The sequence below is a fragment of the Galeopterus variegatus genome, unplaced genomic scaffold, assembly GCF_000696425.1.
Source record: "Galeopterus variegatus unplaced genomic scaffold, G_variegatus-3.0.2 Scaffold4315, whole genome shotgun sequence".
Lineage (NCBI taxonomy): Eukaryota > Metazoa > Chordata > Mammalia > Dermoptera > Cynocephalidae > Galeopterus > Galeopterus variegatus.
Window position 1 is genome coordinate 89,185 of NW_007730426.1, and position 23,728 is coordinate 112,912.

The 23,728-nt window shown below is 38.5% G+C and overlaps 3 protein-coding genes across 3 annotated transcripts in view; 2 read left to right on the plus strand and 1 right to left on the minus strand.

Moving 5' to 3' along the window:
• CDNF (cerebral dopamine neurotrophic factor) overlaps window positions 1-3,835 on the minus strand; it is a 23,376-nt gene extending 19,541 nt beyond the window's left edge. The window contains exon 1 of the mRNA XM_008587238.1: window positions 3,738-3,835. Within this exon, the coding sequence (XP_008585460.1) occupies window positions 3,738-3,834 (97 nt within the window). The 5' untranslated portion in view covers window position 3,835. The remainder of the gene's footprint in view (window positions 1-3,737) is intronic.
• Window positions 3,836-4,090: 255 nt separating this feature from the next.
• The window catches only part of HSPA14 (heat shock 70kDa protein 14), a 34,947-nt gene continuing 15,309 nt past the window's right edge, over window positions 4,091-23,728 (plus strand). Inside the window, exons 1-10 of the mRNA XM_008587240.1 lie at window positions 4,091-4,374; window positions 5,724-5,804; window positions 5,879-5,961; window positions 14,570-14,618; window positions 14,753-14,858; window positions 15,673-15,763; window positions 17,214-17,318; window positions 18,725-18,886; window positions 20,128-20,283; window positions 22,797-22,899. Coding sequence (XP_008585462.1) covers window positions 4,318-4,374; window positions 5,724-5,804; window positions 5,879-5,961; window positions 14,570-14,618; window positions 14,753-14,858; window positions 15,673-15,763; window positions 17,214-17,318; window positions 18,725-18,886; window positions 20,128-20,283; window positions 22,797-22,899 — 993 coding nt within the window. The 5' untranslated portion in view covers window positions 4,091-4,317. The remainder of the gene's footprint in view (window positions 4,375-5,723; window positions 5,805-5,878; window positions 5,962-14,569; window positions 14,619-14,752; window positions 14,859-15,672; window positions 15,764-17,213; window positions 17,319-18,724; window positions 18,887-20,127; window positions 20,284-22,796; window positions 22,900-23,728) is intronic.
• Window positions 8,299-12,749, plus strand: LOC103602803. Its single transcript, XM_008587239.1, has 2 exons — window positions 8,299-8,802; window positions 9,313-12,749. The coding sequence occupies exons 1-2, from the start codon at window positions 8,388-8,390 to the stop codon at window positions 9,834-9,836; spliced, it is 939 nt and encodes a 312-aa protein (XP_008585461.1). The 5' UTR covers window positions 8,299-8,387; the 3' UTR covers window positions 9,837-12,749.

The window sequence follows — 23,728 nt, forward strand, 5'->3', positions numbered from 1 at the left end:
TTTTGGGGGAACATAATCCAATCCACTACATCACATTAAATATATATATATATATATATATATATATCTTTCCCAACATGTAAGCATACTGAGTTTAATAGCAAATATATCAAGTATGCAAGGAAGACACGTGTTGTAATGATCAATGCTACAAGTCAGCAGAAACTATCGTAAAAGTCTCCCAGTGACCTAATTGTTGTCTTCCTACAAAGGATATCCCGTATTCCCATGCCTCATAGCTCTTACCCTATTTCTCACAGTATATGTACCTTTGTATGATTCGTATATTTCAACTATCATTCTGCCAATGTATCATCAAGATGATGAGTTAGGAATTCAATCTTGTACTTTTAGAGATATATATTTGACTCACTAAAAGATACATTTTTTTTCTTGAATCATAATTGATTATACATATTTTTGGGATTCAATGTTGACATATGTTGATCGAATCAATATTATTAGTATGTATATTGTTATGAATTGTACTTATTCTTTATGCCCCTTGTCCAATCTCACCCCATCTCCCTCTGTCTCTCCCCTCCCACCACTGATATCCCTAGATTTCTTCTCTCCCTCTGAAAGAGTAATGGTTACTCTGTTGGTTTTTTGCCTAGATAATCTGTCCAACAGGTCTCACATTATTTAATTGTTCTGCTCTCCATTGCAACTGTGCACTCATTGAAAGTTTCTCTCATGAGATCATTTCTAGTGGCTACACTATACAGTATATGGTACACACTCAAATTGTTGAACAAATGTATGCACATATGCTGATAAAAATTGTGTGTATTATCTGCTCTATGAGTGTACACAATTTTTATCACAGCATATATGATATGGAGGTAGAAGCAATGGGAACAGTGATTGATTGGCTGCAAGGGATAAGGCAGAAAAAGAAGTCTAGAACCCAGGCTAGTTGACCAGGTAGCTGACTCATGCTGACACCATAAGCGTAACAAGTTTGGAAGACTGAGATAAGAAGGATATGATGACTTTGGTTTTTGACTGTGTTGAGCTGAAGGTACAGTATCTAAGAGAGGATGTTCAGTAGTCAATTGGATGCAAGGTCTGGAACTCTAGAAAGGAGATGGGTTGGATATAAAGGTTTGGTACTTATCAGACTGTAGGTAGGTTGATTTTAATTACACCAAAGTGTGTAGACAGAGATGAGAGAAGGGCAGAGGGCAGAACCCTGGAAAATCTAATATTTAAGCCATGGCTAGAGAATGAGAAGCCCACAAAGATACTTTGAACAAGTGGGCACAGAGACAGGAAGCAAAGGCAAGGGAAAAAGCAGTATCACAGTCATCAATGGAAGAAAGTCATCGAAAGGAAAAGAAGTCAGTGGTGTTACATGCCACAGAGAAGTCAAGGTAAGAATACAAATTCATTCCTTGAACTTACACAAAGAGAATAATCTCACTGTAAATCACCTAACAAATTAATAACTTATGGTTCCTGGTATGTATTTATTGCTATAATAACCTCAGATAACCATATTCCTTTTATTTATGTTGCAGTTTTTTGTTTATTAATGATAATCCCAAAGACAGTGAGAGGTTGATAAATGTACACAAAACAGCTAGATAGGAAAAATAAATTGTATTGGTGTACAGTGGAGCTAGGCATCTATAATTACCAATAATTTACTGCATGTTATTAAATGGCTAGGAGATCAAATGTCCTCATCCCAAAGAAATGATTAAGTTTTGTAGTGATGAATATGCTAATCATCCCAATTTAATCATCACACATTGTATACATGTATTGAAATATAACTCTGTACATGACAACTATGTACAATCAATACATTTCAATAAAAAATTTAAAGTTAAAAAAGTTCCAAAATGACTCTATAATTATTTCAAAATAAAAAGTTTTTAAAAATAGTCCCATACCACACCAGCCAGCCTCCAAAATAACTAAATAAAGTAAAATAAAATAGTTCCATAATACAATCCTTTTAGAGATCTGCAAACCTTTACATTTTTGCAGTAAGCCTCACATTACCTAACACAAGGCTCACAAACTTAAATATCCACAGAAGCCAGGCAAGTAAAACAAGAGTAAAGCAATTTGAGACTAGGGGGGAAAAAACACCCCAAAACCTGGAGAACACATGGTCTTTCTAAAAAGAGCAGCCATAGCCAATGCTCACCACATGGCCATATGGGCCAGTCTTGCCAGGTCATCTGGTTTTTCAAGAAAAGACAGAAATCTGAAATGTTTACAGGACATCTCCCAATTCTAAACTGTATCTGATTAATTTAAAAAAAATTTTTCAAAATGCTTTGTGAACTTGACAAAATGCATCAGTAGGTCCAAGGTGAACTATTGGTTTCTTATCTTTGCTCTAGAGTCTATAAAATATAGCATTTTAATCTTACACATCAAGGAGAATTTAAGTGGCTAATAAAGGCTCATGAACAGTAACAGCGCCAGATCTAGAATCTAGTTCTTCTTGTTCCAAAACTAGTATTTCCTCTCTCTGTGATGATAGTCTCTTTACCTAACAAATGAAATACATACACAGATTAGTCAGACATGCAAGTTAATAATCACAACATGCTGTAATAAATTTAGGAAAGATGGCATATGCTTCATATTTAACTAACCCAGATGGTGTCTCATCTGAAATGTTTTTAGGTGAAAGATCCAGAAAGTAAATTACTGATGGCTCATCAAATCAATTATCCGTACCTCACAAATTTTTGCTTTAAATGTATAGGACACAGTCATAAGGTATCTTTAAGAAAACTTAGCTAAACAAGTATCTTTATATCAAGTATAAAAAAAATAACATGTAGATATTTTAGATTTCTGGAGAAAAGCTGAATTATTCCAAGGTTGATAGAAAGCTGGACTCCAATTATTAAGACTTTATTTATAGTACAGACTATACTCATGCATTCATTCAATATATAATTTGAGCCTACAATTTCCTGTTCGGTAGAGAGAGATTTTCAGGCTCGGGGGATATACATTTAAACGATTTCAATGAAACATGGAGGCTAATGCCACAGTAGTCCAAGAGGAAGGGGCTAGCATTGCTATTATCTTCTTGGCTCTTGGTAACAGTCCTCTCCAGTGAAGAACGCTGATTTTGCAAGAACCAGGTACGACAGCCTCAGAGCTGGTGGACTTGGCGGGACAGAGCCACGAGTTCTGACTCAAGTCCACAGCTGAAACACTGTGAACAAAAATGGAATCATTCTTTTGTATCCCCTTCCTTCCTAAGGAATTAATGTACTCCTCCGTAAAGGAACTTTTACCTGTAAAGTCCTACAAATGTTAGCTATATCCTCTGATTTGAGCCACCCCAACTCAGTGTCATGTTTTATTTGCCTTTTGAGAGTCACAAACTAGTTTGAACTCGTAAGATGTCTTCTGTGCAAGGAAAGGCAAGTCTCTCCGGTTAGAAGCAGCAGAATCAGTGTGGCGCCAGGGTCACCTAAGTCTAGCAGAGTTTGCACCAAATCTAATCCAAATCCAAATCCACCAGCTTTTACTGCGGCAGTTAAATATTCACAGCAAACCAGAACGTGGCCTCAAAGTGTCACTGGGCCTGGCTCGAGCTTTTTGCCTAAGCTTGGGCAAAGGTGATCTACAACTAGGGACAGGGCCCGCATTTCCTGAGTGAACTGTTATTTATAGGCCGGATCCGGAGAAGCCAAAGCCGACACAGCTGCACTGCCGCGCGGTGCCGCCACCATGCAAGGTCTCACACCGCTCACCTTCACAGTCGGCCCCCTCGCCCCGCGCTGGCACCAGGTTAGAGACCCAAAACCCGGCGCAAAAGGCCACCAAGGCAGCCGGGCTCGCGCACCACATGCTGAGCCAGCAGCTCCAATCGCCTGGGCCACCCGCACCCACACACAGCCGCGATACTACCGCCCTGGGCCGCTGCAGATGCAGGAGTGCCAAGCGCAAAGTTGGAGTGAATCTGCCGGGAGTTGCTAGGACACATGACGCAAGTCAACTGAGAGTTCCCATTGGTTCTCACGAAAGGGGAATTCGGAAGGGGGCGGAGCGAAGGAGCCTCTTCCTTTCCCTTCCAGGCTGGCGCGTGCGCACTATCGCACGCGCCGTACAGCTCGCGCGGAGCGAGGACAGGCTCTCTAAAGCTATTCGCCGACTGCTCGGGACCTTCAGGCTGATTGGTGGCGACGCTGGAGGCCGACGCGCGGAGTCGGCGCAGTGGGCGGTAGGAACGTGTTCTCGGCTGTGCCTGATGGGGCCAATCGGCTGCCAGTAGCTGTTGCCGCTGGGGGAATCCCTCGTTACTGCCGGCGCCGCTGTCGTCCCTGCCGCCTCATGGCGGCCATCGGAGTTCACCTGGGCTGCACATCAGCCTGTGTGGCCGTCTATAAGGTGAGGGACTGCTTCATGCCGGCCACCCAGTTCTCTGGGCGCATGGTCATCTACAGGCTTGAGAATGGCGTGTCGCCGGCCTAGGGATGTCCCGCGAGTGGCGTTGCTGCGGGGACATTTGCAGGCGAACGGCCGAGCTTCGTCCCCAGCGACTCCTCAGGAAAGCCCGCTGCGCCCCGGTGGAGGCGTGTGGTGACCCCGGCGCGCGGCGTCCCGGGATGTCGTGACCGCAGGATGCCCAGAGTTGTCCCGAGGACGTCGTGTCGCGAGGATTCACGGAGGTGTCTCGGGGACGTCAGGGCCGCAGGATGCCCGGAGGGTCAGGTGGTCAGGGCCGCAGAATGCCCGGAGGGGTCCCGGGACGTCATGATCGTAGGATGCCGGGAGGGGTAACGGAGACGTCAGGGCCGCAGGATGCCCAGAGGGGTCCCGGGACATCGTGGTCATAGGATGCCGGGAGGGGTAACGTGGACATCAGGGCCGCAGGATGCCCAGAAGTGTCGCGGGACGTCGTGATCGCAGGATGCTCGGAGGGGTCACGAGGACGTCTGGGCCGCAGTATGCCTGGAGGGGTCCCGGGGACGTCGTGGTCGCAGGATGCACGGAGGGATCCCGGGATGTCAGGGCCGCAGGATGCCCGGAGGGGGTCCCAGAGGCTAGTACCCCAGGATACCCAGAGGCGGGCGGTCTCAGGGACGTCAGGGTTACAGGACGCGCTGAGCTGGGCCCAAACGTGCTATACCTGGAGGGGCGGGGTGGCCGAGATCGGGAAATGAAGCTGCTGATCCCGCGAAGCGTGCCTGGCTGTGAAGCCAGTTGATTGTGCCTGTTGTACAGACTTGGCCATTCTGGAAGTGAGAGAGCTTGACAAGTTGTGGCCTTCCTCTCGTCGGTGGGAAGGCTGAAGGAACAATAGTAATGAACTTGCACGCTACTAACCCAGTGTTTAAATGTTAAATGATTTGTGAGGAAAAACCAAAGGGATTAGTGCCAGAAAAGGGAATAAAGATGTATTTGCGGAGGAGGGAATAGAAGTAGAAAGGGTAATGTGCTAATAACTTTGTATTATTGTGTATAGAAAGATTGTTACGTTTGATCAAATTGTTGACTACGCAGAGCAGACTGAAAAAGTGAGGCGGTTCTTCATTTTTCTACAGAAGGACTGGCCTTTTATAAAAACTAGGAAATTAGTGTTTGTAGTTAAATCTACAAGTTTAAAATATTGCCATAGCAATTTTTGTTTCTACATAGACGGCAAAGAAACACTGGCCCACATATGTCTGAATATGTCTAATGAGACTATATATTTCATTTCAAAAGAACTAATACAGTTGTGTGTTTTTCTCTAGGATGGCCGGGCTGATGTGGTTGCAAATGACGCAGGTGATAGAGTTACTCCAGCTGTTGTTGCTTACTCAGAAAATGAAGAGGTAGTGTTCCCCTCATTTTTGGACTTCGAAATAATTATGGGTTACGTGCATTGTAATGTGTTGCTTTTTTTCAGGTAGTTGGACTGGCAGCAAAACAAAGTAGAATAAGAAATATTTCAAATACCGTGATGAAAGTAAAGCAGATCCTTGGCAGAAGGTATGGAATAAAATGATACTTTTAAGTATGGTAATAAAATGTGTTTATAAATTCTAAGCATAATATGAAATGAAACTAGAAACATCACAGTTCATTTTTTTGTTGTTGCTTTTTATACTGAGTCATTTGGAGAGTATCCCAGTAGGCTGTTACTTTTGCTTATTAACGTTGGATCTTCTCAAGAATGGGATTCACTCAGACATTCGCTTCTTGCTAAGAACTCTGTTAGTATTGATCAATGTCAGCTTTCACTAATTTTGATAATTTGTGTCATTCCGAGGTGGTAATGGACTTTTCACATTATTGTATTACCTTTTTAACTGAGGGAATGTGAAAGATTTTTTGGAAATTTGAAGACTTCTTTGCAGTGTGGTTGAATTTTACAAAATCTATTACAATTGGTCATAATTTATGTAGACCCTATCGATTTTCTTCCTCAGTGTCTTTTGTGACACTTTCTGGGAACTAACTTTTCCAGTAGGCTTACAAATTTAATCATTAGAGAAACAGCTTAATTACTGTCTTATGTAAGAATCAGGTTAATCATCTATTGTAACTTTAATTAGAAGATTAAAGAGGCTTGCTTCCCCAGACTTCCCCAGACTTCTGTCTCCTCAAATTATAGATTACCATAATAATTAGGGGTTTTTATTTTCACTAGAGAAGTAATACTTGATAGAGTGTTTTTAAATTTTCACAGTGCTTTCACATCTATTATTTTACTTAATCCTCTCAACATCCCTGTAAAATTGGTAGGGCAGGTACTGTCCCTACCATTATAGATGAGAAAATCAAGGCACATGGAAGTTGTGGCATTTCTAAGTAAGGGGAGTGAACTAGATAAGACTGAAGTTCAGGTCTCCTAATTTTTAGCCCCAGGTTCTTTCTTTTCTACTTTGTTTAGTGAGAATTTAAGTAGAAATTTCCTTGTGTTGATTTTAAGATTTCAAGATTATTGATTAAATTTAGTATTTATTTATTTTATACATAAAGGTTGGGTTTTTTTGTTTGTTTGTTTGTTTGTTTTATCTCTTACCTGTGTTTAGTTAAATTGAGCTTGATATTTTTCTCCTTGGGATATCTATGCACTAAGCTGAGAATTATCATATTTTGCAGAGAATTCAAATTTTTGTTGTAATGTACATATTCCCATTTCCTTTTACCTGTTGACACAACTTAGTACTAGACGTATTAAAAATAAATTAGTGGTGTCAAATATTTTCAAATCATAAACTGGAAAAAAACAGGGAGTTGTAGATGGATCTGGAAGCCAGAATCACTGAGCAGCCAACAGTATGATTGTTTGTTTCTTAATTAAGCCTTTTGTGTTGAGATAATTATAGTTTCACATGCTGTTGTAAGATATAATACAGAGACATCAGTTATATTTATTGGAATTACCACTTCCCTGATGGTAACATCTTGCAAAACTATAGTACAGTATCCCAACCAGGCTATTGACTTTGATACAGTCAAGATACAGAACATTTCCATAGATCTGTCCCCTGGTTGCCAGCAATATGCTTTTGCTGGTTTGTTTTATGCTGCTATTTGGGGACAGATTATGGTATTGATGTGGCTGTATTCTACTGTGTTATGCAAAAAGCTTTGTATTAGCAGAGAAACTTAAGTTTTCTTTTCTGGCCCTGGAAGTTACCTTTTAGCAAAGGAGTGCAATAATGACAGTCAGGTGGATAACTCATAGGTACAGCATGTTACTTAGGGGGAGGTTAGTAAAGGAAGAGCGCCCTTCAGACATATTGCTACACCATGGTCCTGCTAGCACTTCTCCACAGTTAGCTGCCTCGTAGTCCAGCTTATTTCCCCCCTAAGCCTGTCTACTCACCAGAAAATGGTGATTTTCACAGATGCATAGTTGTACCAGGTCTCAGCCTTGGAAGCACTTGGCCCTTTGTGGAGTAGCCAGTCCTTTTGTTATGAAGCCAATGAGCCCCCATTCCAGTACACATCCTGGACGAACTCCGAAAGCTGGGCGTTCTCAGTCTTTGCCTCATGCCTATTTATGACCTACTCACAGGTAGCACCACTTAACTTGCTGCCGAAATTGTCCTTACACCCTCCCTGTAACTCTCATTCCCCTGTGGCCTTCCAGCCAGAAATGCGGTCCTTGGACCTGGCTTCTCAACAATTAGTCCTGAGCGGGAAGAATCGGCGGGCTTCTGGAAATACACTGAGAGCACACAGAGCTTCCCCACACCTTCAAATTTACACCTTGCTGCCTAGGAGTTTTCTTCCTTAGCCTTCCTTTTCAATCCACTATGGCCAGTACCAATAGCAGTGCCGGCATCCGGTGGTCCAGACAGGAGACACGAACTCTTCTCTCCATATTAGGAGAGGCAGAGTATATTCAGCGCCTCCAGACTGTGCATCATAATGCAGATGTCTACCAGGCTGTGTCTAAGCGAATGCAGCAGGAAGGCTTCCGCCGCACTGAACGTCAGTGCCGCTCCAAGTTTAAAGTCCTGAAGGCACTATATTTAAAGGCCTATGTTGCCCATGCCACAAGCATGGGTGATCCACCACATTGTCCATTTTATGATACATTGGATCAACTTCTCCGAAATCAGATAGCGACTGACCCAGACAACTTAATGGAGGATACTGCTTGGGCCGAGCACTGTGATCAGAACTTAGTGGCCTCTGACACCCCAGGGAAAGAGGGAACCAGCATTCTGAAAGCAAAAAGGACTCAGGCAGCTGATCATCAGCCTATCTTGAAAACAGTTAAGGAATCAGATGAGGATTGTCACCTGAGAATCAGTGACCGGATACAAGAAACCAGTGACCTCGAGGACTCCTGGGATGAATCCTCGGGTGCAGGTAACTCCCAGGCATGTGAAAGATTGGGGTCCCAGAGTCACTTGGCTCTAAACAGCAGTATATGTTGAATAGTGTCTTCTTCAGTATAGTCCCTAATTCTCCCCCATCCGGTTTTTAAAAACTTAATAGTAAGATAAAGGGCTCCAGATTTTAAAAAGCTATGACCCTAGGTATATAAGATATTAGAACTCCTTAAACCTAGACATGCTCTTTAGAGCCAAACTAGTTTTGGCCTTATTTATAATGGGTACTTAGGAGTGTGTGGGTATAGAGCTTGTTGGATAGCTGTGTGGGAATGGGTTAAGGAAGGCAAGAGGGAAGTTGTGGAGGAAAGATTACAACAGGCCAAAATGTCCAGATTAAGGAAATGAATTCTTCCCAGTCCCTTGTGGAAAGAGGCCTTCCCAGGAATTGCTGTAGTTTTATAATTGTCTCTCAACTCTGCTGCTGGCTCCAAGCATTTCCTTAGCAGGAATGTCCTCTTTGCAACATTGTTGCTTTGTTTTTCAGGGTGCTCTCAAGGGACCCCCAGCTACAGCAACTCCCACAACCTTTTCAGAGGTGCAGTTGCTCCATGTCAGAGCAGCCCCATGACCAGACTGGGTGTGTCCAGTGAGCCCAGTCCCTGCACCAGCAGCGGCCGAAACACTCCTGGTATAGCCTCCACACTGCGGCCTCCAGTCTCCTCCTCCAGAGCTGGTTTTGTTTCTGGTGGGGATAGGCCTGTGACCAGTGAGCCCCCTCCAAGGTGGGCAAGGCGAAGAAGGCGGTCGGTGGCCAGGACTATTGCAGCTGAGTTGGCAGAAAACAGGAGATTGGCACGAGAGCTTTCAAAGAGAGAGGAAGAAAAACTGGACAGGCTGATTGCTATTGGTGAGGAGGCCAGTGCTCAGCAGGACACTGCCAATGAGCTTCGCAGGGATGCTGTCATTGCGGTCAGACGATTGGCGACAGCAGTGGAAGAGGCAACTGGTGCTTTTCAGCTAGGGCTCGAGAAATTGCTTCAGAGGTTGATTTCAAATACCAAAAGCTAGGAACTGATTACAAAAGAGTATATTTCCTAAACTGGTACAAGTCTTGTTCCAACCCCTGCCTTCTGGTACCCTGGCTCCTTTTCTGTGTCTGCAGAGAAGAAAGAGTGGATGAACCATTAATATGCGGAGTAGTAGGAACATACTTGCTGGTTCCTTTTCCCAAGATTTTCCACTAATCGAAAGACCTTTCAGAAGTGTGAGGGGTGTCTTAGAATAGAGCCAAGTCCAAGAGAGCTAGTTTGTCCTGGCTTTATCACTGATGTAAGGCAATTTCATTTACCTCTCTACAACAATTTCCTCATCTGTAAAATGGGGATATAGATAATAATTCCTGCCCTGCCTACCTCACAGGGTTGTTGTGAGGATTAAATGGCTAATAGATGTGAAAGAGTTTAAAAGCACTATACACATTTAAGTTATTAATGCACACAACCTTGGCTGAAGTAAGGCTAGGGTGAGGCACATTAGTTTACAAGATATAGAAGTATGGTTGTATACCATGACCTCATTGCTTGAATCTTTCCTTTACTAGTTTAACTTGACTGTTTCATGGAGTTGGAGATCTTAAGTTTTTAAATCATTCTGTGGCTCATTAGACTAGTATAGGCACAACATGTATTTGTACCTTTGTCTCTTAATATTTTCACTGCTGTGTCTCTGACTTATCCACTAGTAAGCACACCTAATAGTCAAACCATCTTTCTTTCCTTCACTTTACTAGCTCTTAGTACTCCTACCAAATATAAGGATATAATTAAGAGGAGCCACAATAGTATGTTATGGCTCATATTGACAGTCTTTGATATAGTGAAATATTGGCTGTTTTATAAAATATTAAATGTGAGTACATTTTTTACATTTATATTATTTGGGTCCCTTTATAGGCTTAAATTATGTCTTTTAATTTTGGTTGCCATTTGAACATTGTGGAAACAATTTCGATTATATCAGTTTCTGATCTGCTTTAAGCTAATTTTATTCCTTTTCTGTTAGTGTCTTTTTTTTTTTTTGTCTAGTATATTATAGAGGACAAGCCCTAGAAAACATTCTTTTTAAGGAACTTTCCAAGGTCACTTTTTCTCATATGGCGTAGACAAAAGTTCACGTGGTTAATGGCATATGGTGGAAGAAGCTTTGTTTTCCCTTCAGCTTTGAGAGCACTGGAGGATGGTGTGGATAAAGACAGTCTTCAGTGGTGAACTCCTTTTAAGCACAAGTCCTCAACAAATACACTCCTTGCACACACACAGACTCAGTTCTTTGGGAGAGATGAAGGCGATAAGCCACACTTCCAATTTACTTTAGAAGGGAAGTCATTACTGGCTACTGCTAAACTAACTTAAACCTTCTAATGGTTTACTTAGTGCTTTCAGGAAATACAAATAGGAATCTTTGGGATTTAAAAAGCTTTCCTTCAATCTAGAAGCTGGGGAAAAAAGTGGGCGTGTTGGGAAAGGTTTTGTTTTATATTTTGCAGGCATGGGTGCTTAGTTAGCTACATGCTAGAATTACAAATGGGTGGAGCTGTGGTCAAAACAGCAGTGGGACCATACCTGGAACCCTGAATAGATGCACGCAAGCTGCTCTGATGAATGAGTGAGGGATGTGGGAGGCAGGTGGCGTGGTAGAATACACTGGAATCTAGTTATAACTCCGGGATTCTAATCCTGTCACAGTTGGTTTCATTAGGCAAATCACTTGTCCTTTTTATGCCTTAGTTTCTTTATTTCTAAATTCAGAGATTTTTTGTTGTCGTTGTTTGTTTTAGAGGCTGGTCAGTATGCAGATCTGAACCCTTGACCTTGGTGTTTAAATTGAGGGATTTGTGCTAGATGATTTTTTTCTAGTACTTTCCAGTTTTAAAATATTTTAAATAGCATAATTTAAAAAGGCAAAATGAAAATGGAAGTTTAATTGTAATATTTTCAGTCACAGCAGCATATTAATGTATGTTTGAAATACTGGTAACAATTATAAGGAAGCATTCTATGATATTAGTATTTATTAACATACTTACAAACTGAGTACCACACCAGACATACAGATTTCTTGCTTTAAAGGAGCAGATATTAAGACATCGAAATGGATACATATATATACGTTGTCGTAATTGTTTTAGGCCATTATATGGAAGGATGTGTATCAGTTATTACTGGATAATGCTAATGTAGATAGTAGATTTTCTGGAAAAACAGAGACGTACTTGAAGGAAAGTTAGACCTGTACTATATAAATCTATTAATGGTAGCAAAATACATAGGCAGAGATTTATTTGAGATGAGAGAAGTGCTAAGGAACAGAAGTTTGGAGGTAGTATTGGGAAAATCTAATGGGTAAAGTTACCTTAATATGGGGATAGAACTCCAGGGAAAGGTCCTGAAGAAGTGAACAGAAAAACAGGCTAAAAACATTAAGGGGAGGGAAGTTGCAACAAGTAGAGACTGTGCAAGAAAGCAAACCAGGAATCCCGCCTACGCCCAAGGCCCCACCGCTACTACCTGCACCACCTGAGACAAGTCTCGCCATTCTGTAACTCAGGCTCTTTATCTCTGCAGTGGGAAGCTGACCATTGTCCTACCTACCTCACAGGGCTGTTGTGAGGATCAAATGAGCAGTTGAATGTTAAAGTGCTTGTAGATGTGTAAGGCTCTATCATGTAACAGGAGTGGGGAAGAAGACCCTGTAGCACATGAGTACTGGCGTGTGCCGGGCACATGGGCCCGCTGACTGTGCGAGAGATTTGAGGAGGAGGAGAAAATGGCATTGCTGGCAAAGGTTGTGATACAGTCAACTCTGCCGCCTGAGGACCATGATGTAAATGAGGTGCTGTGTGTATCAGCCTCCCACCACCATCGTTTTTCTGTTAACTAATTTAATCCCTGTGTGGACAAATAAAGTTTCTACTTGTATGTAGTTGTGGGTCAGTTCACTACTTTCTGATGATATCTGTGATCCTTTGTTGCCTCCATACTCTGCTTCCTACTTCTCTGCTAACTACTCTCCAGTGTCTTCCCTATATGTGGCCCTAAGAGCTACATATGCTTTCTGTCCTCACATGAGAGAGGCTCTCTTTGCACGGCAATTGAGAAATAATTTTCTATTTCTATGAATTCTATAAATTCTGTACAACATCCTTCCTAGCAAATTACCTTGCCTGAGTGGTAAATAACCTACACATAATAGGATAAATTACCCTGGTTGACTTAAGTTCTATTCTAAAGAAAACTGAACCAGTAACTGTTATGCTAAAATCATAATATTGGTGCAAAATCCACTATGGGCGTACGTTATCTTTTTTTCCTACTCTTAAAATATTTGTCTGGAATGTAGTCCAAATATTGGGTTTAGGAAAAGGTAGGAATGGAGGGTTTACTAGAAAGGATAGTAAACTGTATGGAAGATCTGGATGCCAACCAATTATGCCATCGACTGTGTGCCCTGGCATGTGACTTTGGACAAGCTGCTTACCAGTTTCTTCCGTTAATTGATTTTTTAAGTGGTAGAGGAAGAAGTTTGAAGAACCTGCAAGTATTCTAGAGTTCTAAACCAGAATTGAAACCCCTTTTGTCTTCTGCTTATTTACACAGGGTTAGGTCCTCAGCTGTTCTGTAACCCTTCAGCAATTAGCCACTGTTAATTTTCAGTTCCTCATATTAAACATTTAAGGCTGGTTTCTGAACATAATAGCCACAATCCTTTGGAAGAAGGGTTTACTGGAAGGATACTAGTCGATGTCATCTTAATTTATAGATGAAATTAAGCCAGGGATCAGAAATTCTTATCCCTGTTCAAGGGCAGAAGTACTATGGTCATTTACAGTTTTCCTGGGAAGCAGTATGGTAAAGTATAAACAATAGTAGCCTGATGGAGAAGACCTGGCCCTACCTCATATTAGCTTATTAGTCATTACCCCTCTCTGAACCTGTTTATCTTTAATACCTGCCAAACATATCCCACGTAGGTGTCGTGAGGATCAAGTGAGGTAATACCAGGGTACTTCAGAACGTTCATGGAAAAATAGAATTGAAAGATAATACAAATCTTTCCTTGAACTTTTTGAAGTACCCTCGTATATGTGAAAACATTTGTAGTCACGTAAATTGGTATTACTATTTTGAGCAGCATAACACCCATTGTTTTAATTTCTTCATTGCCATATACATTTATTTAGTACTTACTTTGTGTGGGACCTTATAGTTCTGTCTATATATGCTTATCTATAGTACTCTGCACCTTTCCATATACAACATTCATACTTTTGCTCAATCTTTTGGTTTTTGGTGTTGATTTATATTTAGAAACCAAGCAATAAAGATAGTGTTAGGTATTCTGGTTTACCCTTAGTTTTGCAGTCTTTTGTCCTTTTCATCTCAGTGATTGAAAAGGGTCTTCAGGATCATAGATGTGAAAAAATGTGATATAAAATAATTGATATGAAAAATCATCCCAAAATGTATAACATCTGTTAATAGCAAAGTCAAAACAAGAAAGAGCTGTTTACTTTCAAATGCGAAGATTAACACATTAGTAGAATTATTCTAACCATGGTAAATACTCCATTTAATTCTGTCTTCTGTAATATTTGAAGACTTTTTTAGTATTAAGCAGTTAATAATTTTATTTATATTTTAATATTTGTTCAGTGGTATTGAAGAATGCAGTCATCTTTAAACCTTATAAATCTGCAGTACTGATTTTAATACTTAGCTATCTTTATCTTTCTTTATGGACAGCTCCGATGATCCACAAGCTCAGAAATACATTACGGAAAGTAAATGTTTAGTGAGTATGGTTCTATTAATGCTTCCCTATTACACAAAGTAATTACCAAGGTCATGACATTTAATGTTGATTTGAAACCTTGCATTTTAATTAAAATTATTCCTTATTTAGCACAATTATAATTTCTTTTATAGGTCATCGAAAAAAATGGAAAATTACGATACAAAATAGATACTGGAGAAGAAACAAAATTTGTTAATCCAGAAGATGTTGCCAGACTGATATTTAGTAAAATGAAAGGTATTGAGCAAAAGAAATAACAATTAACTTTTAAAAAACTGACCTTAAAAAAAATGTTAGTGATTTCAGATCTTGGGAGAAGCAGAGTTATTGAGTGGATAGCAGTAAGGAGACCTAAATTTTAGATATGGATTGGCTGCTGATCAGCTGTGAGACCTTGGTTAAATGACTTACCTTCCTGACTTTGATTTCCCTATAAATAACATAAATGGATTGGGCCAGATTAGCATTTTCAAAACTTCTTAAGATTCAGCAGCCAAATAAATTTGGTAAATAGTGAATATTATATATATGTCTTCAAGGTTTGCAGTGCACTCTCAATAGTAATTTAGGCAGATTAAGTAGGTCTGATTTTGTCATCACATACAAAGGCTCTTGAGCTGAGCAGTATTCTATGGAACAATTTGGGAAATTCCAAAGTAGATTATTTATGAGGCTTACTTCAATTTCCAGAATTATGTTATAAGTTTGTAGGATGGAAGACAGACTTTTAATGTATTGAATTAACGTGATGTTGTGTCTTCCCATTGATGCGTTAGGAGCTCATTCTCTTTGGAACCAGTCTAATTTGGAAGGTGGTTGAAACTTTGAAGCCTAAGAACTACTTCTGTGTCTACAAGCTATCACCAAAACCACAAAAACCACTGCTTGATTTAAGAGCACAACAGAAGAAAATTGACAGGGTGGGGCAGTCAAGCAAATTGGAAAATTTTTTAGTGAAATCTTCGGCATAAATTAATAAACCTCAGAAGATATCACTTGACATTTTTTTCTGTCATCAGAATTTATTTATTTTATTTTTTTTAATATACAGAAACGGCACATTCTGTCTTGGGCTCAGATGCAAATGATGTAGTTATTACTGTTCCATTTGATTTTGGAGATAAGCAAAAACATGCTCTTGGGTAAGTATAATAAGGGGTTTATCTTATTTGCTTAATTAAAGGAAATACAAATTTCACAATATCACTAAATAATAAAAGGCAAAATTGTATTTGAAAATACCTTAGGCTATAAAATTGTATTTGTAAATAACTTAGTATGGTAATGATCATTAACCTTTCCTTTTATGAAATGTTTTGAGAACATAAAATTAGATGGGGTATAGCCTCTTAGCTGTTTTGATTGGAAGAATTTTTAATTACAAGGTTAAATTTCTATGTATGAATCACTTTACCTTAGTTTTCTGTAATTACGTTTATGTGGGAACTGAATAAGAATATGCAATTTTAGAAAATATTTGTGATTATTTCTTCATCTTAGATCTTTTTTTTTTTTTTGTCTTTTTTCCGTGTCCGGCAACGGATCGCAACCCTCAGTGTCGCCCCCGTACCGGACCGGGACCGGCAACGGAATAGCAACCCTCGGCGTTGCTCCCGCGCCTCGCTCAGCCAGTGAGCGAGAACCAGTCTGTATGTGGGATCCGAACCCTCGGTGGGAGCGCCGCCGCGCTTCCCAAGCGGCGCACTATCACAGTGCGCCACCGGGCCGGCCCCTTCATCTTAGATCTTAACATCTAAACAATAAAAGTTGTATTTAGTTGTACAAGTTATTATGTCCATGTAATTGGTGAGCATGCAAGCCTTTGCTTTGCTGCATAGAGTTCCATACGGGGCTTTGGCCAAGCATCAAAGTTGTTTCTGAGGCATAGAATTACCTTATTTACTTTTCTTTCTTTTTTTTTTTTGCTACCGTAATAGTGAAATATATTGCCATATTTACTTTTTAAAATTGTGACTCTAGATTAAAGAAATTGAAAATTTCAAATTCCATATATTTTATAAATTTGTCTTAATCTCATTCTAAAGTATGTAAGCATGGACATTTTTTTTTTTCCATTCAACAAATGTTTATTGATTACCTTTACTATTTAAGCCACACTGTATGCAGGGTTGAGTATATAGAGATAAGATATGGTTTCTGACCTCACAGAGTTAACAGGACAGTTATGATAGAGTGTGGTAAGTGTTTTGAATGGGGAAGTTCTGGGCAGCATGAATGCAAGGGACTTCTCCTTGACTTTGAGAGCCCAAAAAGATTTCCTAAAGAAAACAAACGTTTTTTTTTCAGCGTGGACATTTTTGAGTACTTTATTTTCCTTATTCAGTATAAGCACATATTGTTTTCTTTGTCAACAAAATGGGCTCTGAAATTATAATTTTAATCAGAGTGTGAACTCTTATAGAGTCACATCTATTTCTTGTCTTCGATTTTTCTTGCTTCTAAAGATCATTACCCTTCATGTTCTACTTGTGAAATCTTATTTGCTATTGCATAAAATCTTTAACAGAGCATTTCTAAAACTGTAGAATTGAACATGTGATATTAGATTCATTAAAAGCAAATTGTTCACAGAGAAGCAGCTGGAGCTGCTGGATTTAATGTTTTGCGGTTAATACATGAACCATCTGCAGCTCTTCTTGCATATGGAATTGGACAAGATTCCCCTACTGGAAAAAGGTAAAAACCTTATTTGCAGTTTTAAGTTTTTTTAGTACAGACAACATTTTAGATTATAGCACTTATATCAATAGGGGTGGTTAAATAGTGCAGTAGTTCCCAACTTTATGGATGAAAAGACATTGAAGTTCTCACCTAGAGTTTTTCAAGTAGTTGAGCAAGAGGTCCTAGTAAAGCAGAGAAAAGACATAACAGGAGGGAAGATTGAGCTTTTCTTTCCTTCTCTTATCACCCTCATTTTATCCCTTTATTGGAAGAAGATTTGAAAATTATAGGCCCAGCTAAGTTCTAGCTCATGCTAGGGTACTGTTGATTTTACTACCTATTCCAATTACTGAACATATTTAGAAACAGTGGGTACTTCTATATAAATTTGACTTGGCAGGAGATGGGGAGAAATCCAGCATGAAGATTACAGACTTCTCTTGATGGTTCAATAATAAGACATACTTACTCCTAACTTGGCTGTCAACACATTTTAATGGACCTGATGGTCTCATGCAATTTAGAGAAATTAATTAATTCAGATATAGTGTTAACTTTCCCTAATTGTTTCACTTCATTCACACCTCATAGTTAAGGAATAAATCACTAGGAAATTATTTTTAGGTAAACTAGATAAATGTAGAAATATCAGAAATTATGAATTTTGATACATGGGAAATAGGGAATTAGCCCTTAGTCTTGCGTATGTTTTATATGTACAAAACATGTTATTGTAGTAGTAACCTGTGTAATATTAACACATAAACATTCTACATTCAATCCGCTTAAAATTCCCTATACAGTTGTCCCTTTGTATCCTCAGGTTCTGTATCCACAGATTCAGCTAACTGCAGATTGAAGATATTTGGAAAAAAAGAAAATAAAAAATAATACAACAATAAAAATTAATAAAGCTTAAAAAGCACAGTACAACTATTTATACAGTATTTACATTGTATTAGGTACTATAAGTAATCTAGAGATAATTTGTAGTATACAAGAGGATATGTGTAGGTTATATGCCAGTATTGTGCCATTTTATATCAGAGACTTGAGCATCCTTGGATTTTGGTATTTGCCGGGCGAGGAAGGTGGGGGCCTGGAACCAATCCCCCAAGGATACTGAGGGATGACTGTGATAACAAATCTCTTCTTGATTTACTTTAAAAAGTTAGTGTATTAAATTAAAAATATGGTTTTACCATCATGACTAAGTAAAAAAGAACTTTGACTTGGATTCAGAAGATTTGTGTTCTAGACTGGATTCATCACTAAATGACTACAGACAATTTAATTTCTCATCTGAGATTTTCTATTTCCTTTTGTAATTTAAAGGGATTAAACTAAGTGACTTCTAATGTCCAACCTAGCTTTAAAATGTGATTCTCTGATAAGCTACTCATTGTATCTTTCTCTTGAAGCAATATTTTGGTATTTAAGCTTGGAGGAACATCCTTATCTCTCAGTGTCATGGAAGTTAACAGTGGAATATATCGGGTTCTTTCAACAAACACTGATGATAATATTGGTGGTGCACATTTCACAGAAACCTTAGCACAGTTTCTAGCTTCTGAGTTCCAGAGGTGAGTATTAATGGCCTGGATAGTACATTTTGATTGAGATTTCTCTTCAAGTTTTTTGAATTATTTCCTAACTTATTTTAAATTCCCTTGCAGCAAAGGAGGATGTGTTTTTGTTTTTGTTTTTCATTGCTTGGAAACTGGATATTTTCTTATCTGGGGTTATTACCTATTCAGCAATAGCAAGGAAGCAGAGGCCAAGCTGCCCAGTGCACTGTGCTTGGATTTTTCACTTAGTGTAAAGGGACCACCAGACACTGAACTGCGTGTTTCATTTTTTTAATTCTTCATGTGCTGCTCTTCTGTCTGGTTAAAGGAGGGTATAGGCAGTGAGGCCTCACTGCCTTCTGAACAGTTTTTAAAAGTTTAGATCTGGTGAAGATCGCATTATGTTATTGTCATATTCCAGTGAGTTAATGTCTTATGGAGCATTTATTTTAATTACTAATCTACCACAAGGTATATTTTAGTTTTAATACTGGATGTGATTACTCCATTCAAAGTTCTAATCCTATTTGGACATATCAAGAGTCAAATATATAACGGTTATCTTTTGGACATTGCTGCTCTTAAAAAAACTGTAATTGAAACAGTTACTTTCACCAGTTTGACCAACTCATTGGTTGAAAAGACATGAAAAAGTGGTAATTTCTCACGTGTTTAGTAAAAACATACAGCTTTTTGTTATAATGGTGTTGTTTAGACAAAGCCATTGATCACTGCTTAGAAAACAATTTTAAAAAATTAACTCATGTTCGGAATAGAGGAACTGTAATTTTACATATTTTGTGTATATCAAATTTCTTTGAAGAAGCACTTTTATGTTTTTTTTTTAATGCTTGACAGATAATTTTGTACCATTAAACAATGATTATGCTGTGATTATAAGGATGAGATAGGAGACTTTGACCCAGTTACATAAATCTTAAACCTCAGTTTCACCTGCAAAAAGATGATGTCTACTTTACTCTCATCAAAGTACAGTCTGCTATTATGGTTATATAATGGAGCAATTCAACACATTAAGTAAATGGGTTATTAATATTTTTTGAAGAGACTCCTTTCAATTGCAGAGAATGTTCTTAGGAAAGTTTAGAGGATTAGAAACCAAATACTAAAATCTGTTATGTAGTATTGATTCATGAATTTGTTATTGTTCTCATAGAGATTATCCAGATTTTAGTTACAATAAACTCTAAATGACCCAGTAATCTTAAACTTCAAAGGCTGTGTTTTTAATTTAGATCCTTCAAACATGATGTGAGAGGAAATGCCCGAGCCATGATGAAATTGATGAACAGTGCTGAAATTGCAAAACATTCGTTGTCAACCTTGGGGAGTGCCAACTGTTTTGTTGACTCATTGTATGAAGGTCAAGATTTTGATTGCAATGTGTCCAGGTAAAACTGAAGTTCAAAAAACAAAAATTTCCAAGAGCATTCTTATTTAGGTGTAATTTTTCTCACCTTGGGCTTTGTCTTTGTTTGTTTGAGATTTATTAGCTGTGTCTATGTCTTTCTGTTTTTACTTTTGGGGTTTAATTTTTGTCAAACTAAATAGCTGTTCCCAAAGTAATTACCTCCGTTGTGATTGCTTGTTCTGTTAATTTATAGCTACCATTAGCACTGTGTGAAAAAGGCATCCTAGAGCTTTTAAGGAAAGAAAGGTGGAATGGGATTTGAAGTTTGAGATATTTAGATTTCTCTTTCTAAATTGTGGTCCCACCTTCCTAGTCCCTAGTTCTTTGTTGCTTAAGTTTGATGTGGGGTGTGCTTATGTTTCAATATAACTTAATAGTTGACACATGTGACAGGCTATATTCTAAGTACTTTATTTGTATTAACTCATTAAATCCACATAGCACCCCTATGAGGTAGAAAATATGATTATCCTCATTTTACACGTGAAGAAACTGAAATTGGAGAGTTTCATTATTTGCCGAAGGTCACACAGCTAGTAAGTGATGGACCTGGCATTCAACCCAAGAAGTTTGGCTCCCAAGTTCATACTCTAACAGTTAAACTGCATCTACTGAAGATTGACATCTATCTTATTTTTATTTGCTCTGTCATCCTTCATCAGTATTTTACATTTTCATATTTTATGAAGTTTAGTAAGCACAGACTTAATGTGCATAAAATAGTTTTTAATATCCATGTCTTTTACATAATCCAAGACATTGGTTACAAGTGATTGCACCTTTACGTGGAAAGCACAGAGGGAGGATGTTGCCCTGGCCTTTCCTGTTGCATACAAGGGCACTTCCAGAAGCTCCCAGAAAAATAGAATTGAAAAATTATGTGAATCTTTCCATGATCTCTTTGAAGTACACTCATGTTTACTGACAATAATAATAGCTACCATTTGGTTAGCCTATTTAAACCTCTCAACAACCTGAGAAGTGACTTTGAAACAACAGTAAAAATGTTCAGAATTGCTGTACTGTATTATTTTGGGGATTCTACTGACTGTATTTGCTTAAATTCTCTTTTCATCTGTAGCTTCTTCACTTTCCCTGGGCTTTCCTGAAGAATCTAGATCTGCCCTGCCCAAAACAATTGCCACTAGCCACCTATGGCTATTTACATTTAAATAAATTAGAATAACATTAAAAATTCATTTCCTCAGGGCCGGGCCGTGGCTCACTCCGGAGAGTGTGGTGCTGATAACACCAAGGCCACGGGTTCGGATCTCTATATAGGGATGGCCAGTTCGCTCACTTGGGTGAGCATGGTGCTGACAACAGTAAGTCAAGGGTTAAGATCCCCTTACCGGTCATCTTTAAAAAAAAAAAAATTCATTTCCTCAGTAGCACTAGCTGCTGTTCAAGTGCTCAATAGTCTAATCAACACCAAGGCCACGGGTTCGGATCTCTATATAGGGATGGCCAGTTCGCTCACTGGGTGAGCGTGGTGCTGACAACAGTAAGTCAAGGGTTAAGATCCCCTTACCGGTCATCTTTTAAAAAAAAAAAATTCATTTCCTCAGTAGCACTAGCTGCTGTTCAAGTGCTCAATAGTCTAATGTGGCTAGTGCCTAGCAGAAAGTTCTACTGGACAGCACTGCTGTAGGTCTCTGAAGGATTTTAAGCTACAACTCAAAAGGTAGAAAAGGTGTTGAATTGAAATGTCTTTGTGGGCAGAGTATCTTTATATTTTTCTATTTCCAAAATTCCATAGCGCTGTTTGTCCAAGTATTTGCGCATGTTTGCTTATTACTGTTAGCAATTAAGACAGAAATGGAATTTGTAATTTTTCATTAAGGAAATTTTACCTTTATCACAAAGATTTTAACCATGAAAGTATATTTTAATGTCTATAGACAACACAAATAAATTTTACAAGTACTCATCTGCATTTAAGAAGTTCAGTATGAAATTAAGGAGTACATTTTTCATGAACCTAAATCCTTCCTAAAACTTAGATGCCAGCATTAAAGCTTCTCAGGCAGTGCAAAAGGACTAAACTTATGTACAACATAGTCTCAAACTGTCAAGAAAAATAATTAGAAATAATTTTTAAAGTTTTAACATATAAAAATAGCAAGAAGTTCCAAATTATGATTTGATTAAGGTCAATAGGTTTATTATTGGGAATGCCATATATTGGAAATATATTCTTAGATTTTTTTGAAAGCTTGTAAGTTGCCATGGGCAAACTAGGCTTCCACCCGAATTTGGTATTAAATATCTCTGTACATGTGTAGATGAATAACTTAGACTCCTGTCCCCTGCCGTGATATTATACTGCTGATATTTAACACTCTGTTCTGATCATAAACCTATCATGCAGAGAGCTATCACATTAAGTTTTGGCATTACTCTTCGTAAGAAAAAGAAGTTTGTTTGTACTAAGCTTTTTCTCTATGCTTTTCTCTTCTGTGTATGTGTGTTTGTGTTTGTGGGTGTATACAGAGCAAGATTTGAACTTCTTTGTTCTCCACTTTTTCATAAATGTATAGAAGCAATCAGAGAACTCTTAGATCAAAGTGGATTTACAGCAGATGATATCAACAAGGTAATGCTCTTATATTTTTCTTATTTTAGGAGTAGTTTCAGACTTGGAATATAGGAAATAGGTCTTGGTACTGAAAGAATATTTTTATGCATTTAAGTATTTGCTGAGCTCGTATGAGTGAATAATGAAAAATGCTTAAGTTTTGATTAGTGGCTCTGGTGAACTCATATATATATACACACACACACACACACACATATATAAGTATACATATATATGTAAATATTCAGTTTCCTAGCAAAAAAGAATAATTCTTTTCCAGCATATTTTTTATATGTTAGCAAAGATGGACAGATATTTGAAGGCTTCCTACGTGCCAGGCATTGTTTTAAGTGCTTTATATGTATTAACTCATTGGATACTCATCAACACTCTTTGAGGTAGGCACTATTATTTATCCCTGTTTTGTAAGTTAAGGCACCAAGGTACAGAGAACAAGTAACTTCGTGAAGATCACATGTTTCGTAAGTAGGATAGCCAAGATTCAACTCAGTATCATTCCCAAGTCTACCCTTAACCAGTATACCATACCACTTTCCTCTACTTGCTTAGGAAAGTATTCTGAGACTTTCAAAAACATTCAAATTGTTTAATGTTTTTTCTCCCCCCCAAAATTATTTCTACTCGTTGAATATACTCTTTTTACAAATTTAAAATATATATGATTCTTTTCATTTTCATTATTAAGGTAATAAGTATTCATATAAGAAAATTCAGAAAATATCAGAAGGCAAAGTGTTATATTCAAATTATTTCTAACTAGTCTAATTTATATGCATAGGTTTGTTTGCTAGCTGTAGTTTTATGGAGTTTTCTTAATAACAGTTCT